The 13923-nt window shown below is 38.0% G+C and overlaps 1 protein-coding gene across 1 annotated transcript in view; it reads left to right on the forward strand.

Annotated features, from left to right (window-relative positions):
- Nucleotides 1-12995, forward strand: part of Slc5a12 (solute carrier family 5 member 12) — a 42927-nt gene extending 29932 nt beyond the window's left edge. Inside the window, exons 10-15 of the mRNA XM_050125405.1 lie at nucleotides 980-1047; nucleotides 5302-5388; nucleotides 6658-6824; nucleotides 7520-7623; nucleotides 11380-11507; nucleotides 12849-12995. Coding sequence (XP_049981362.1) covers nucleotides 980-1047; nucleotides 5302-5388; nucleotides 6658-6824; nucleotides 7520-7623; nucleotides 11380-11507; nucleotides 12849-12995 — 701 coding nt within the window. The remainder of the gene's footprint in view (nucleotides 1-979; nucleotides 1048-5301; nucleotides 5389-6657; nucleotides 6825-7519; nucleotides 7624-11379; nucleotides 11508-12848) is intronic.
- Nucleotides 12996-13923: the final 928 nt, after the last annotated feature.

Here is a 13923-nt window from a genome sequence, read left to right on the forward strand (position 1 = left end):
TGTGTGTGTGTGTGTGTGTGCGTGCGTGTGTGTGTGTATGTGTGTGGTAGGAAGAGGTTCCCACCTCAATTAATGCAGTTAGCATACTCCTTGACAGACATGCTAGGGGTCAACTTGATCTAGAATATACCTCATTGAAATTCCATTCTACGTGATTCTAGATTTTGTCAAATTGACTATTAAAACCAGTGATCACACGGACTAAGAATGCTAAAATTAAAACTGTCACTGTATCTGCTACTATCTCTGACTCTGTCTCTTTCTCTTTCTTATTTTGTTAATAAGTTATTATAGGAACGTACTCTTAGGACTTTTTTTTAAAAATAGAAATGTGTAAAAACAATAATTATTTTTTAAAAAGAGAATAGCTTCTTTAAAAGTCATTAGAATAATACAATGATTTAAATGTCAACCTTCTGTGATACCAGAAGAGAGTGGTACCTGAAGTTCCTTGTGATGTAAAAACAAATACATCCCTATGTTGCTAAATAAGCAAATCTATTGTTAACTGTAATAATACTATAGCATTACTATGGCTATAAAGATGTTGTGGATAAAACACCAAAAAGAAAACCAGAAAAGATTTCAGGTTTTTGAGCTGTGAACCCGAATGTATTTATGTTGATTCACCAAGTAAAAGGTGACAATCTGTCTGTATCTCAGAGTCCAGTAGCTTCTCCTTCAGCTTATTCCTAGTGAGTGACTGACCTGGAACTAGCACCCACATAATTAGTTTGTATTTGCTTGGACCCTTTCCACATTCATGTTATTTCACTTGACAGACTTCTGGAATGCTAGAGAGAAATCTTTAGATCCTGAACTCCATTTGCCCTGAGGAAGCGTTACTGAAGTACTGAGTAGACACTGTGATTTCTGTGTGCAGATCGTTTTCCTTCTTCAGTCCTTCAATAGGATGTAGTGCTGGGTGCTCAGGGGTGACCTCAAGGAAGTGTATCATTGTATGATTTCTTTCTTTCAGGTCTCTTGTTTGGTATCTTGTGTACCTCCATGGCTGTGGTTGCATCCTTCATGGGGAGTGTTGTGCAGGTAATGGAAGAGGGAAATGACATTTGATTTCATAGCAAACTTTCCCATGTTTTCCTTTCCTATGAATGCCTTGACTATTACTTCAAGGCCCAGTATTAATATTAATGGAAACCAGATCCAAACAAAGCACACCTGAAAATTTCAACCAAAATTGCTTTCAGAAAGTGAAAGCAGTAAGAGGATTACTTGCAATGGGTTTATTTTCTCAGTACATAAATCATGTGTTCATTCTTTCTGTCTTCTGAGCCTTTACTTTCTTTACTTTTTATGTGATCAGTGGTTACAAACAAACAAACAAACAAACAAACCCATCCTATTAAATTTGGAGATACTGTGAATCACTGAACTACTTCTTGAGAGAGAGATTTTTGCATTTCAAGTCACTTATAATTAAGGTGTGACAGACTCCAGAGAGGACCAGAACAACCCCAGTGACCAATGGAAAGAAGCGGTACCTGTAGAGAGTAAGTTAAGATAGTTGGACTCATCCCTCTGTCCTTGTTCAAATGAAAATTCTGGCTCAACTGACTTCATTGGATTGAAGTCTATGCCACATAGTCACACAGTATAGATGCTGGCAGGCTAGAAATGCAACTCCCATTTTATCTTTCAGGTGAGGTGAGTAGCTCTAAGACAGTAGTTCTCAACCTGTGGGTTGTGACCCCTTTGGCAGCTCTCCATCTCTAGAAGTATTTACATTACAATCCATAACCATAGTCAAATACAATTATGAAGCGGCAATGAAAATAATTTTGTGGTTGGGGTCACCACAACATGAACAACTGTATTAAAGCTCACAGCATTAGCAAGGTGGAGAACCACCACTCTATGGTGATCCATTTGCTTCTTTCTTCACATTTGAGTAAATAAAGACAATTGTAATTCTTCTATTATTTTCACTATAAAGTTACTCCTATGTTGAATTTAGTAAATCAATATTCAGATTCTAGTTTTATATATGGAAACAGACAAAAACTTAAGTCTCACAAATATGAATGACAGAACCATAGTTAATTTCCTGTTCACAAAAACCACAATACACTTATGGCATGTATTTGTGGGTGATACCAGTGGCCAAAACTTTCAGTTTTATAAAAGGTAAATAATTTTTTCCTAAATGGTTGTTTTGATTTGTTTTGTTTATTTGTTTGTTTTTGAAGTCATATTGTACTGTTTCATGTAGGAATATAAAAAGTGTCTTAAAATCTTTCAACCTGTAAAATCTATTAAGGGAGACAATTCCCACAGTCAGGTCCCATGTAAAAAATGCTAGGCATATGGTGTTCCCTTCCCTAAGATCAAGCTCAGAGCAGTGTGCTGAAGGCTGTGGGAAGTCCAACGACCAACCTGAAATAGTGTGCTTGAGGATTTGTGGAGGGATCAGATGAGAGTAGGGAAGCTCTTCCTGTGAGGAGGGCTGTGGAGAGCTCCTGGGGGCAATGCTGATTTGTGGCTCTTCCTGTGAGGAGGGCTGTGGAGAGCTCCTGGGGGCAATGCTGATTTGTGGCTCTTTGCTTTTCTGTCTTTGGATCTATTGTTCATTTCTTATGCCCCCCCCCAATTCTGACACTTATATCACATTTCAACTAAGTAAACATGAAAAATTTAGGAATATCCTGGAACTAAGGAAGTAAAGATAAGATTAATTATGACTAAAATTCAGAAGTCTTTAAGATCCCTAAGAATTACAATGGTGCAAGGTGCCTTTCTACACAATATGATGTTGCCCACTGGACTACCTGGAATTCTGCTAAGGGGTGGAACAATTTGAAGACATGTTTTTATCTCAACTCAAGCAGGTCTTCTTGTAGCACTCTGGCATTCAGAAGCCATGCTACAGAAATCAAAGCTCCCTAGAAGGGCACAGCACTGACAAATACAGTGAGAGTAGGGGACAGTTCAGGGCCACTCCTAACACAGGACACAGTACTCAAACACGTCTCTGAATTTCTTTGGGAGCGCACCTTAAGTCTTCACCAGAAAACAGTTCAGGAAGTGTAGGTATGATGAGATGCCCTTCTTATATTTTAAGCAAGCCAAGTACAGTGCAGCTAAATGCCATTCCCAAGTCATCATCAGCTGCAGTGCTAAAGCACAAACACTTGGACTCTGTCCTCTATTTGTAGGAGAAGCTCAGATGGGTTCTGGGCATTGAAGTAGAATCCAAGTTGGACTAGCTTTGAGCTTGCCTCCGATTACAGACAACAAAAAGAAGGTAAAAATGAAAGTCGGTTATTATTGTAGACTACAAAAACATGCACAGAACATGTTAATATATATTATGTAAAAACTGAAACTCTAGGATTGATTTTCTGTTGCTTTTTGCTCTGAGGCCTAAGACGTTGCAAGTTTGTCTTTATTCCACTCCCTGCTGCTTCAAAGGGAGATAAATGTCTTTAGTATTTTATTGACTCTTCTCATGATATCAAGTAATAACCTTCAAAATGCAACTGCCACACCAATGATGAATTAATTCTACCACCAGCAAAGGAATGAAACAAATATTAAATAACTGAAGTCAGGGAAAAAGAAACTTAATTGCACATGACCCTGTCTTATCAATTATGTAGTAGCGGTTGAATTCTTTGAAAATGAACCTGGAAAAGCAATCTGTTTAAGTTAGGATTTTATTGCTGTGAAGCGAAACCAAGACCACAGCAACCCTTATAATAGAAAACATTTAATTGGACTGGCTTATGGTTCAGAGGTTTAGTCCATTATAGACATGGTAGGATGCACGGTAGCATACATCCAACATGGTGTTGGACATGGAGCCTATAGTTCTACATCTGGATCCACAGATATCAGGAAAAGAGAATACCATACTTGGCATAGCTCAAGCTTCTGAAGCTTCAAAGCCCATGCCCTAGTGACACCCCTCCTCCAACAAAGTCACACCTACAACAGCAAGGCCACACCTCCTAATAGTGCCACCTCCCTTGGGTGTATGAGAACCATGTTTATTCAAGCCACCACACAATCATAATGATATATTAGAGCTCATATCTCTGGAAAAGACTTTATATTATGACTGAAGGAAATGAGAAGATTCCTTTGCCTTGTATGGTAAATGAAAATAGACTTGAATGTGTTTCTATTAGCCCCAAGCTTCTTTTCTACAAATTTTGGTTACTGTTCCTGAACGGTGAGTGTGAGGATTAGATGAGCCAGTGTCTGGAGTTCCCAGGTGGATCTTCTTGACCTACTGACACATGGGTGACATCTGGCAGAAAAACCTTTATAAGATCTTGGGAGCATTCTAAAGCTTGGCTCCTGATGTAATATGCCCATGGTGCTTACACAGATATAGAAAGTGCTGCAGGGAAAGTAGTTTTATGTGTGTTGCACATGCATGTGTGCATGTATACACTCTCATTTACAGAATCCAGTGAATTTGTATTCCCAGCTCTTAGAAGGTCTCAGTCTTCACGCTGAAAACACATCTTTTCATTCTTGCCAAATTGCTATCTTTCTCTTATGTTACCCATGCACGTACATGTGCACAGCTATAGAGACGTCAGGAAGCCTGTCTTTACTTATGTTTATACTATAGATATTCCATAAACTCTAAGCCAGTTCATTTGGATCAGTCATTTAAGGGATAAGAGATATTGAAATGCTTTATTAAAAAATTTCTCAGTATCCAAAATAAATGGATCCATAAATGTAAAGAGAAATAAAAAGGAGGAGATATGGGATTCTTGGTGGCCTCTCTAAAGTGTTCCAAACACTGAAAAATTCTTCATTGCCTCAGAAGTGGTATGGGTGGGCTGGCAAGGGTTGGATCCAAATAACTGCAACAATCTAAATGATGGAAAATTTCAAACCAAGTTAAAGAGCTGATGAGCCACTTAGGATATGACAAATAAATTATAGATGCATTGATCCAGTAAATTCCTTAACCAACAAACAAAATAATGTCTGTGGTGCTGGAAATTAGACCCAGTGATTGTGCATGTTAGGCAAGTGAAAAGAAAAAAAGTCCTTTGGTATTTAACAAGTTAAAGTAGCTCCAATAAAGGCAAGTTACCTGGATTGATATTTTCAAAGCATATACATAGAGATATGCACATTTAATTGTGTGTGTGTATACACACATATACATACATAGCTTTTTAAAAAAGGAAAATACATGGTTAATAAATGGAGCTCAAGTTCATTCAAGGTTCGAGGAAGGAACGGGGATGTCAGGGTAAGCTACAGAGGCAGTGGAATTGTTAGGCTTATCTGGTTTGCTTTTTTTTTTTTCTACAGGCTGCCCTGAGCATCCTTGGCATGTGTGGGGGACCGATGCTAGGTTTGTTCACTCTTGGTATCGTGTTCCCTTTTGTGAACTGGAAGGTAAGGATTATGTAGCTTTCTTCATAAGCTTACTTCAAATCAGGTTCTTTTCATTTTCTATCTCTTTTCACCTCTGTTTGGGAAAGCTGTTTGTTTTTGCGAGAAAAAAATCCAAAGAATTCATGTTATCTATATTTCTATTTTACAAACATACTCATATGCATAGGTATGAAATTAAATGGTACCCAGGCCCTCCTATATAAGACTACAGTGAAACCTGTTTAGAAGCAAAAGTCAAATAAAGGAGGAGGCAGCCTTGAATATGCTGAATGATTAATACATAGAATGGACAAATACTATTATTTCTGGTACTTCCTTTGCTATGACTTCAGATACATGTAGGTAGACTCCGTGCTATGTAGACATCAGATAAAAATTTGTTATTGTAAATTTTATGCTACAACTGTTTAGAATATATATATATATATATATATATATATATATATATATATTTCAATCTGTAAAACTTCTTCTGTAGTCTTATAAGGAGAACAGAGTAAAAATCACTTCTGTAGTATTTGGGTTTATGAAAATACTATGTTGTTCAATTATAATTTGTCACTAAAACCAAAAAGTCAAGAGACTGTATCTGTGATCTGTCTATGTAAGTTCTTAGTGGAAAACGTAATATAAGGACAACAGTAATAGACATGCCAAGGAGGACAAGGGAAGGACCACAAGGTCTCAACTAGTAAGAGTGAGAGAAGTTGCCATTCCCAGGAAAAAAACACACCAGTTGGTTGTCAGTCAACAATGAAAGTGTAGACAAGCAAGAATCTCTTTTATCATGGAATAGCAGTCAAACTTTCTGTACACCATTTGTCAATAAAAAATAACTACATTGCTTAAAGAGTTCCATAGCTTCCGAAACTCTTTCATTGGGTATATTGAGGTTTCACCTTAATTTCAAACAAAAAGAAGGAGCAAATCAAAGGCAGAAAAAAATTCACTCGAGGTACAACTTATTTAAAAATCATTTCATAGGACTGGAGGTTATGATTCAGTGACAAAGAACGGGCCTAGCATGAACAAGACCCTAGAATCCATACCTAGCACTTAAAATAAGTGAATGAATAAGTAAGTAAGTAAACAAGTAAGTAAATATATCTGCTTTCTGAGAGTTGAAATGAAGACAGTTTGAGGTGTTTCCAGTGTGCGTGGCCAAGATTTGAGATGAACAATTAGAATTTCTACAGTACATTATACCTTATACCAACATATTTGCAAAAAAAGCTTTGTTTAATTTCTTATGTTCTCTTTTTCTCCAAGGGTGCACTAGGAGGCCTCATTGCTGGAATCACAATGTCATTTTGGGTGGCCATCGGGTCTTTTATTTACCCTGCACCAGTGTCTAAGACATTACCATTACCTCTATCAATAGAACAGTGTGTCCAAACAAATATAACAGCAACAGTAGGTCCACAGCTTTCCAGCAGGTATGTTGACTTTAAAAATTGTACCAAGTCCCAAATTAGGTCAAGGTAGACCTCTGTCAGAGATAATTTGATGAGCTAGTTCTTGATCATCTGGAAGTGCTTGGCAATGAAGGGTAATGTGCAAGGCTAAACAGAGTTCTGCAGATCGCTCTTCCTCTGCATTTTGGTAAACAAGTGTTTAAATACTATCCTGGAGGATTGAAGAACAGATCAGGAGTCATGATCTTAGTGAAAGGTATATAAAGGCTGCATTTTTGTGTCATCTATAAATTTCTGCTGCTATTCCATAAATAGCATTGAAAAGTCCCTTTTGAGATTTTTTTTTGTCAGTTCATACACATAGACAAGTGTCTGTCACCTTCTTTCCAGTGACTCTGGAGTTAATTAACAATTGAATAGTAAATAAATGAAAAGGAATGAAAGACATTGCCCTCATTGAAAAATTTCTCTATCTATCCATCTATCTGTCTGTCTGTCTGTCTTTCTATCTGTCTTTCTATCTTTCTATATATATGTAAATCCGGGATGAAAAGAAAAGCTAGCTCCTAATTTTTTTCATTAAAGAATCAAGTATTAAGTTTGGAGTTTTAAGAGATGCCAGAACCCATTGCAGCGAAGCAATTGTATCTTAAGTCATGAGTTTTTATTTTTGAATGATGAACAGAGTTGATGCCCTGTGCTATTTTTCTCCACAGACCTGCCCTTGCTGACACATGGTACTCACTCTCCTACCTTTACTTTAGTGCTGTGGGCTTTCTGGGATGTATAGCTGCTGGACTAATCATCAGCTTCCTGACAGGTGGGTTATCTGGAGTCCTCTCTTTGGGGGGTTATTTCATCAAGTTGTTGACTACATGGTAGCCTCACAAATTTGCTTCTGAGTCTACCACAAAAAGTCCTCTTCTCTAAGAGATTCATATACTGTCTCAAGTTGCTAAGTTGATCTCTTTCTCTGTCTCTCTCTGTCTGCCCCCCCTCTCTTGTTGTGTGTTTGTCTATCTGTCTGTGTGTCTGTTTAAAAATCAGAAAATAGGTAAGGTATTTTGAAACATACTCTACCATCATACCTGCGTATAAAAGTTCTTTGTAGCATCAGTTATAAAGGAAGATTAACATTAAGTGTTTTTCACCTGACTTCCAACATAATCCTATCTTTGTAGGGTTTTAATGTAGGGCTTTGAAGTTTGTGTACTGTGCATGGTGACTACAATGGGGAAAAGTAGGGAATGAAGTATATATAAATTATGCTTTACACTGTTCTCATAGGGTCAATACCTTGGCACAAAATTGCTTTTCTTTGGAGGAAAGAGAACCAAAGTTGCAATAAAAGTATTGATAGTAGGGGCTGGAGAGACAGATGAAGTGATTATAAGCAAAGGTTGCTGCTCTTCCAGAGGACCCAAGTTCAATTCCCAGCACCCACGCTGCAGCTCACTAATGTCTATAACTTCAGTTCTAGAGTATCTGATATCCTTTTCTGGCCTCTATGGGAATACATAGACATTAATGCAGATAAATATCTATGGGTTCGTTTTGAATTAAATTCTTTGATGCAGAATATAAATTTCCTTATCAACAGTACATGAGTCAAATATACCTATTCAATAGAAGGCACTAATTAACAAATATCAATTTAATTAGAATTCTATTAAGTAAAACACTTTTGACAGATTGATATAATACTGTGGAACATGTTATTTGAACTTCAAAATATTGGACAGGCACAAAATTTTAGTGAGACTTAACATCAGTCTCATAGAAGGAATCTGATCAATGTGTTTAACTCTTACAATAATGCTTCTTCCAGGGACCTCTGGATGGATTGGCTCTCATCCTTACCTGCATTCTGTGGGACAGGATATTTGCACTAGTTTGACTGGACAGAAAATTTGCAAAAGTTTCGGAATGATGGCCTCATTTGCCTTTACATCTTACTAAAGATATTAGTCTGACTTGTTCCTCAGTAGGATTTAAAGAAATGGAACTGGTATTTTTAAAGATCAGAAATGAAATGTGAGGACAGTCTAGATTGGCTGGCAGGACTGTAGAAGATGCTGATGCTGTGATGAAAGAGAAAAAAAAAACAATAAAAATGATGTTTCTAATTTCATAAATACCAGCATAGATGATCCTGTAAATATATAACTTAGATAAAACTGAGGAAGAAAGTATACTTCCTACATATTTACTACTAGAGGAATATTTTCAAATGAATATGTTATTACCATTTAACTTTATAGTCCTGAACTTTCTTTTTTTAAATTTAATTATTTATTAAAAGTTTCCACCTCCTCCCATTTACCTACCATTCCCTCCCTTCCCTCTCCCCGTCACTTTCCAGTCCTAAGAGAAGTCAGGGTGCCCTGCCCTGTGGGAATTTTGTTGGGATTTTGATGGGGATTGCATTGAATCTATAGATTGCTTTTGGTAGAATTGCCATTTTTATTATGTTGATCCTTCCAATCCAAGAGCATGGAAGATTTTTCTATTTTCTGGTATGTTCTTTAATTTCTTTCTTCACAGACTTAAAGTTCTTGTCAAATAGATCTTTCACTTCCTTGGTTAGAGTTACCCCAAGATACTTTATTCTATTTGTGGCTATCATGAAAGGTGATGTTTCTCTGATTTCCCTCTCTGCTTCTTTGTTCTTTATGTATAGGAGGGCTACTGATTTTTTTGGAGTTGATCTTGTAACCTGCCACATTACTAAAGGTGTTTTTCAGCTGTAAGAGTTCTTTGGTAGAGTTTTTGGGGTCGCTTATGTACACTATCATATCATCTGCAAATAATGAAAGTTTAACTTCTTCCTTTCCAATTTGAATCCCCTTGATCTCCTTATGTTGTCTTATTTCTGTTGCTAAAACTTCAAGCGCTATATTGAAGAGGTATGGAGAGAGTGGACAGCTTTGTCTTGTTCCTGATTTTAGTGGAATGGCTTTAAGTTTCTCTCCATTTAATTCGATGTTAGCTGTCGGCTTGTTGTATATTGCTTTTATTATATTTAGGAAAGAACCTTGTATCCCTAGTCTCTCTAAAACCTTTATCAAAAGGCGTGTTGAATTTTATCAAATGCTTTTTCAGCCTCTAATAAAGTGTTCATATGGTTTTTTCTTTCAGTTTATTTATATGATGGATTACATTGATAGATTTTCGTATGTTGAACCAGCCCTGCATCTCTGGGATGAAGCCTATTTGATCATAATAGATATTTTTTTATGTGTTCTTGGATTTGGTTTCCAAGTATTTTATTGACAATTTTTGCATCAACGTTCATGAGTGAGATTGGTCTGTAATTCTCTTTCTTGGTTGAGTCATTGTGTAGTTTTGGTATCAGGGTAACTGTAGCTTCATAAAAGGAGTTTGGCAATGACTCTTCTGTTTCTATTTTGTGAAACACATTAAGGAGTATAGGTATCAGCTCTTCTTGGAAGTTCTGTTAGAATTCTGCATTGAAACCATCTGGTCCTGGGCCTTTTCTTGGTAGGGAGGTTTTTGATGACAGCTTCTAATTCCTCGTGACTTACAGGTCTATTTAAATTGTTCACCTAGTCTTAGTTTAATTTTGGTATATGGTACTTATCTAAAAAAAATGTCAATTTCTTTTACATTTTCCAGTTTTGTGGCATACAAGCTTTTGTAGTAAGATCTAATGATTCTCCAAATTTCCTCTATGTCTGTGGTTTTGTCCCTTTTTTCATTTCCTTTTTTTTTTTTTTTTTTTTTTTTTTTTTTTTTGTTTTTCGAGACAGGGTTTCTCTGTGATTTTGGAGCCTGTTCTGGAACTAGCTCTTGTAGACCTGGCTGGTCTCGAACTCACAGAGATCTGCCTGTCTCTGCCTCCCAAGTGCTGGGATTAAAGGTGTGTGCCACCACCTCCTGGCCCCCTTTTCATTTCTGATCTTGTTAATTTGTGTGTTCTCTCTCTGCCGTTTGATTAGTTTGGATAGGGGTTTGTCAATCTTGTTGATTTTCTCCAAGAACCAGCTTTTTATCTTTGCTGTGACTGACTCTCTGGGTGGATCTCCTCAGTGCATGAATAGGAACTGTTTCTGGGCCAAGGACCTCACAGACAATAGGGCAGTCTTGGGGGTGGCAAGGTTGTGTGGAACAAAGAAGCCCCTGCAGCAGGAGCTTGAGGGGCCCTGTGCTCCATTCCCTGGGATGGCACACACTCACCCATCTGGATGGATCTCCTCAGCACTGGAACAGGGACTCCTGGAAGTCCAAGGACCTTACAAACAAAAGGGCAAACTTGGGTAGGGAGCAGGTGGTGTGGAACAAAGAAGCCCCTGCATCAGGAGCTGGAGGTGCCCTGCACTCCCCTCTGGGGACCTTCTGGCTGGGTGGGCCTGAACTTTCTTGACCTGACAACTTTCGAATTTATAACTTCTAACTTTCAACTCATTCAACAGTCTACCGATTTCTATAGATTCACTTCTGAAGCTTGTTTTTTGGCTTTGTTAAGAAATAACCCATCCTCAAGTTGATATGCTTGTGCTGAAATGGAACGCCTGCAGGGCTGAAGCCATCTAATCCATCTCCCTTTCCTTAATAGGCAAGCAAAGAGGCGAAGATGTTGATCCACTTTTAATAAGACCGGTTTGCAATCTGTTTTGCTTTTGGTCTAAGAAATACAAAACTCTGTGCTGGTGTGGAGTTCAGCATGAGCAGAAAACAGAGCAGGTGAGTCGATGCATGAGCTTCTTAAAACAGGTTTTGGCTTAGAGGGAGGGGGTACTCTTGCTTCACTCCACTACTGGAAGTGCCCTTCAGCTTCTGGGAGTGCACTTCCTCCCCCTTGCAACAACTGAGAGGGAAAGGGCTGTAAGGATGGAAGACAGTAAATGTCAACAGCTAGAAAGGATATAGATTTTGCCTCCAGAGTCCTGGAGCTGATGATCTTCTAAGTGCGTGTATTGATAGGTAAATATGCCTCGTGACTGGAAAGTTACACTACAAGTGATTAGTTTCCAAAGAGTCTTTAATCCTGGAGAGTTGAGTTCCAGGAAAAAAAAATAGAAAAATACAGTTTAGGAAAAGAATGAACAGTCCAATGTGATAGGTGAGAGGATGAGTTTGAGAGTCAGACTGCCTTGGGTCTACCCCTGGTTCAAAGTCTCATTTTTCTTTTGTTTAGCTTTCATGACTTGAGAACCAAAGAAGAAGATAAAATAGAATGACATAGACACAACTTTCTAATTCTCTAGGATATGATATTAGTTATTTTTGCCTGTTATCTCTTACCAAAATTCCTGACAGACTGTCTCAAAGGAGGAGTTTTGGGTTTTTATTGTTTGGTTTGGTTTGGTTTGGGCACACCATTTCAAAGGGTTCATCCGTAATTGCTTTGTTTCATTCATTTGGACAGATGAGGAGGTTAATTGAGATATATGAAGGAGGAGGCTGTTCATCTCACAGTGGTAATGAAACAGAAGGAAAGGGAACATAGGCAGGAGTCTGGGAAACATATTGCCCATAAGGAAAGCCTCGAGTGACTTCCTTTTTTCAGCTGTGCCCCACTTCCTAGAGTCACAATCTTCTCCACAGCACCACCAGCTGAAGTGAACCTGAGAAACACTTCATATTCAAATCATGACATCTATAAATATTGGTGGAAAATGACAGTCAAAGATGTACCAAAATGCAACCAACTTCCTTAGCTTCTTTCTGCCCCCAAAGTACATTAATGCTAGACCAATAGAGACTTCTGAGAGCTGCGTTCTCATCAGTCAGGACCTCTAATGAGCGGCTTGAGATCTAAGTAAACTACACTGACTGACAATGGAGCAAGCAGAAGAACAGAAGAGCTAGGCGATATTGAGCCTCTTAAGGAGGGAGGTAGGATATGCTTTTGGATGTTTTGAACAGTGGAAGGAGTGTGAAAGCTGTTGAAGGAAAGTAGAAATGAATGCAAAGCTATCTTGTTCATCCTTCATAAACGTGCAGCAGTTACACAATATACCTTGAGTTGGTTTTAAACTTGTCAAGACTGCCTTTTAACATGTGTCTTTCCACATTCCTCAGGATTACCTTGACAGTGGCAGTGCCAAGAAACAGGGGGTTGAATCTGCCCTACAGAATGGACTCAAGCAAGAAAGCCTGGCCCAGATTCCAGGCTACAACCCCAAGGACAAAAGCAACAGTGTGAAGGAGAAGACCACTCATTTCTAAGAAAATACGTGCAGCTGATAATACTCTCCCCCCCTCTTTCTCTCTCACACACACCAACCACACAAACACACATACACCACATACAACACACATATTTCATGTCACTTCTTCCTGTTATAGAATTTTGTACAGAATATTTCAGAAATAAAGTTGTCCATTACCTATTTATACTTATAGAAATGATAAGACCGTTTCTCAGGATGTTCTTTGGAAAGCCCCAAATTCAGGTGAGAAAAAATCAGCCAATGCCAGAAGTGCCTGATGCCATAACCAATTTAGAACTGAGTCGTATCATAATGCAAGGAGCCTTTGTCATTTTGCTTCCTGTCAGATTAAATCTCAGGCTTTGTTGTTTGTTTATAAGTTTATGTTTGGTTTTGATGCTGAAAAGTAAGTACAAGACCTTGTTCCTTCAAAATACCTACCTGACTACTGACCCTAGTCCACATTTCAAAGTTTTAACCATCAAAATATTGTGGTGGAGGTAGAGACAAAACATAAAGGGAAATCTGTATATTCAATCTTCTCTATGGCCGATACAACAGGGATGATGTCATCTCCAACCACATGTCTTACATATATGTAGACAGATAAATGTATTTATGCTATCCATGGGGTCACAGCTAGAACACTTAACTTCTGCTAGTATCCTCACACTGCTTTCTTTATGTGTTCTGTTAGTGTTCCTGCTGCTAAAGCTGTTATGATTAAACTTTAAGATAATCGTTTGAAGTATAGGACGAGAAAATCAATCTTCCCAGTGGGTAAAACATACATAAATACACTATGTGATTGTGCTCTTGAGGAATTGTTTCTTAATCATGTATATCACTTTAAAATAATAAATTTGGAGCTAGAAATATGGCTCAGCAGTCAGGGGACATTTCGTCATTTTCCAACACTCAAATTGAGTAGCTTATGGATACCT

Source organism: Alexandromys fortis, unplaced genomic scaffold, assembly GCF_014885135.2.
Source record: "Alexandromys fortis isolate MF-2015 unplaced genomic scaffold, M_Fortis_MF-2015_v1.1 scaffold_229, whole genome shotgun sequence".
NCBI classification, from domain to species: domain Eukaryota; kingdom Metazoa; phylum Chordata; class Mammalia; order Rodentia; family Cricetidae; genus Alexandromys; species Alexandromys fortis.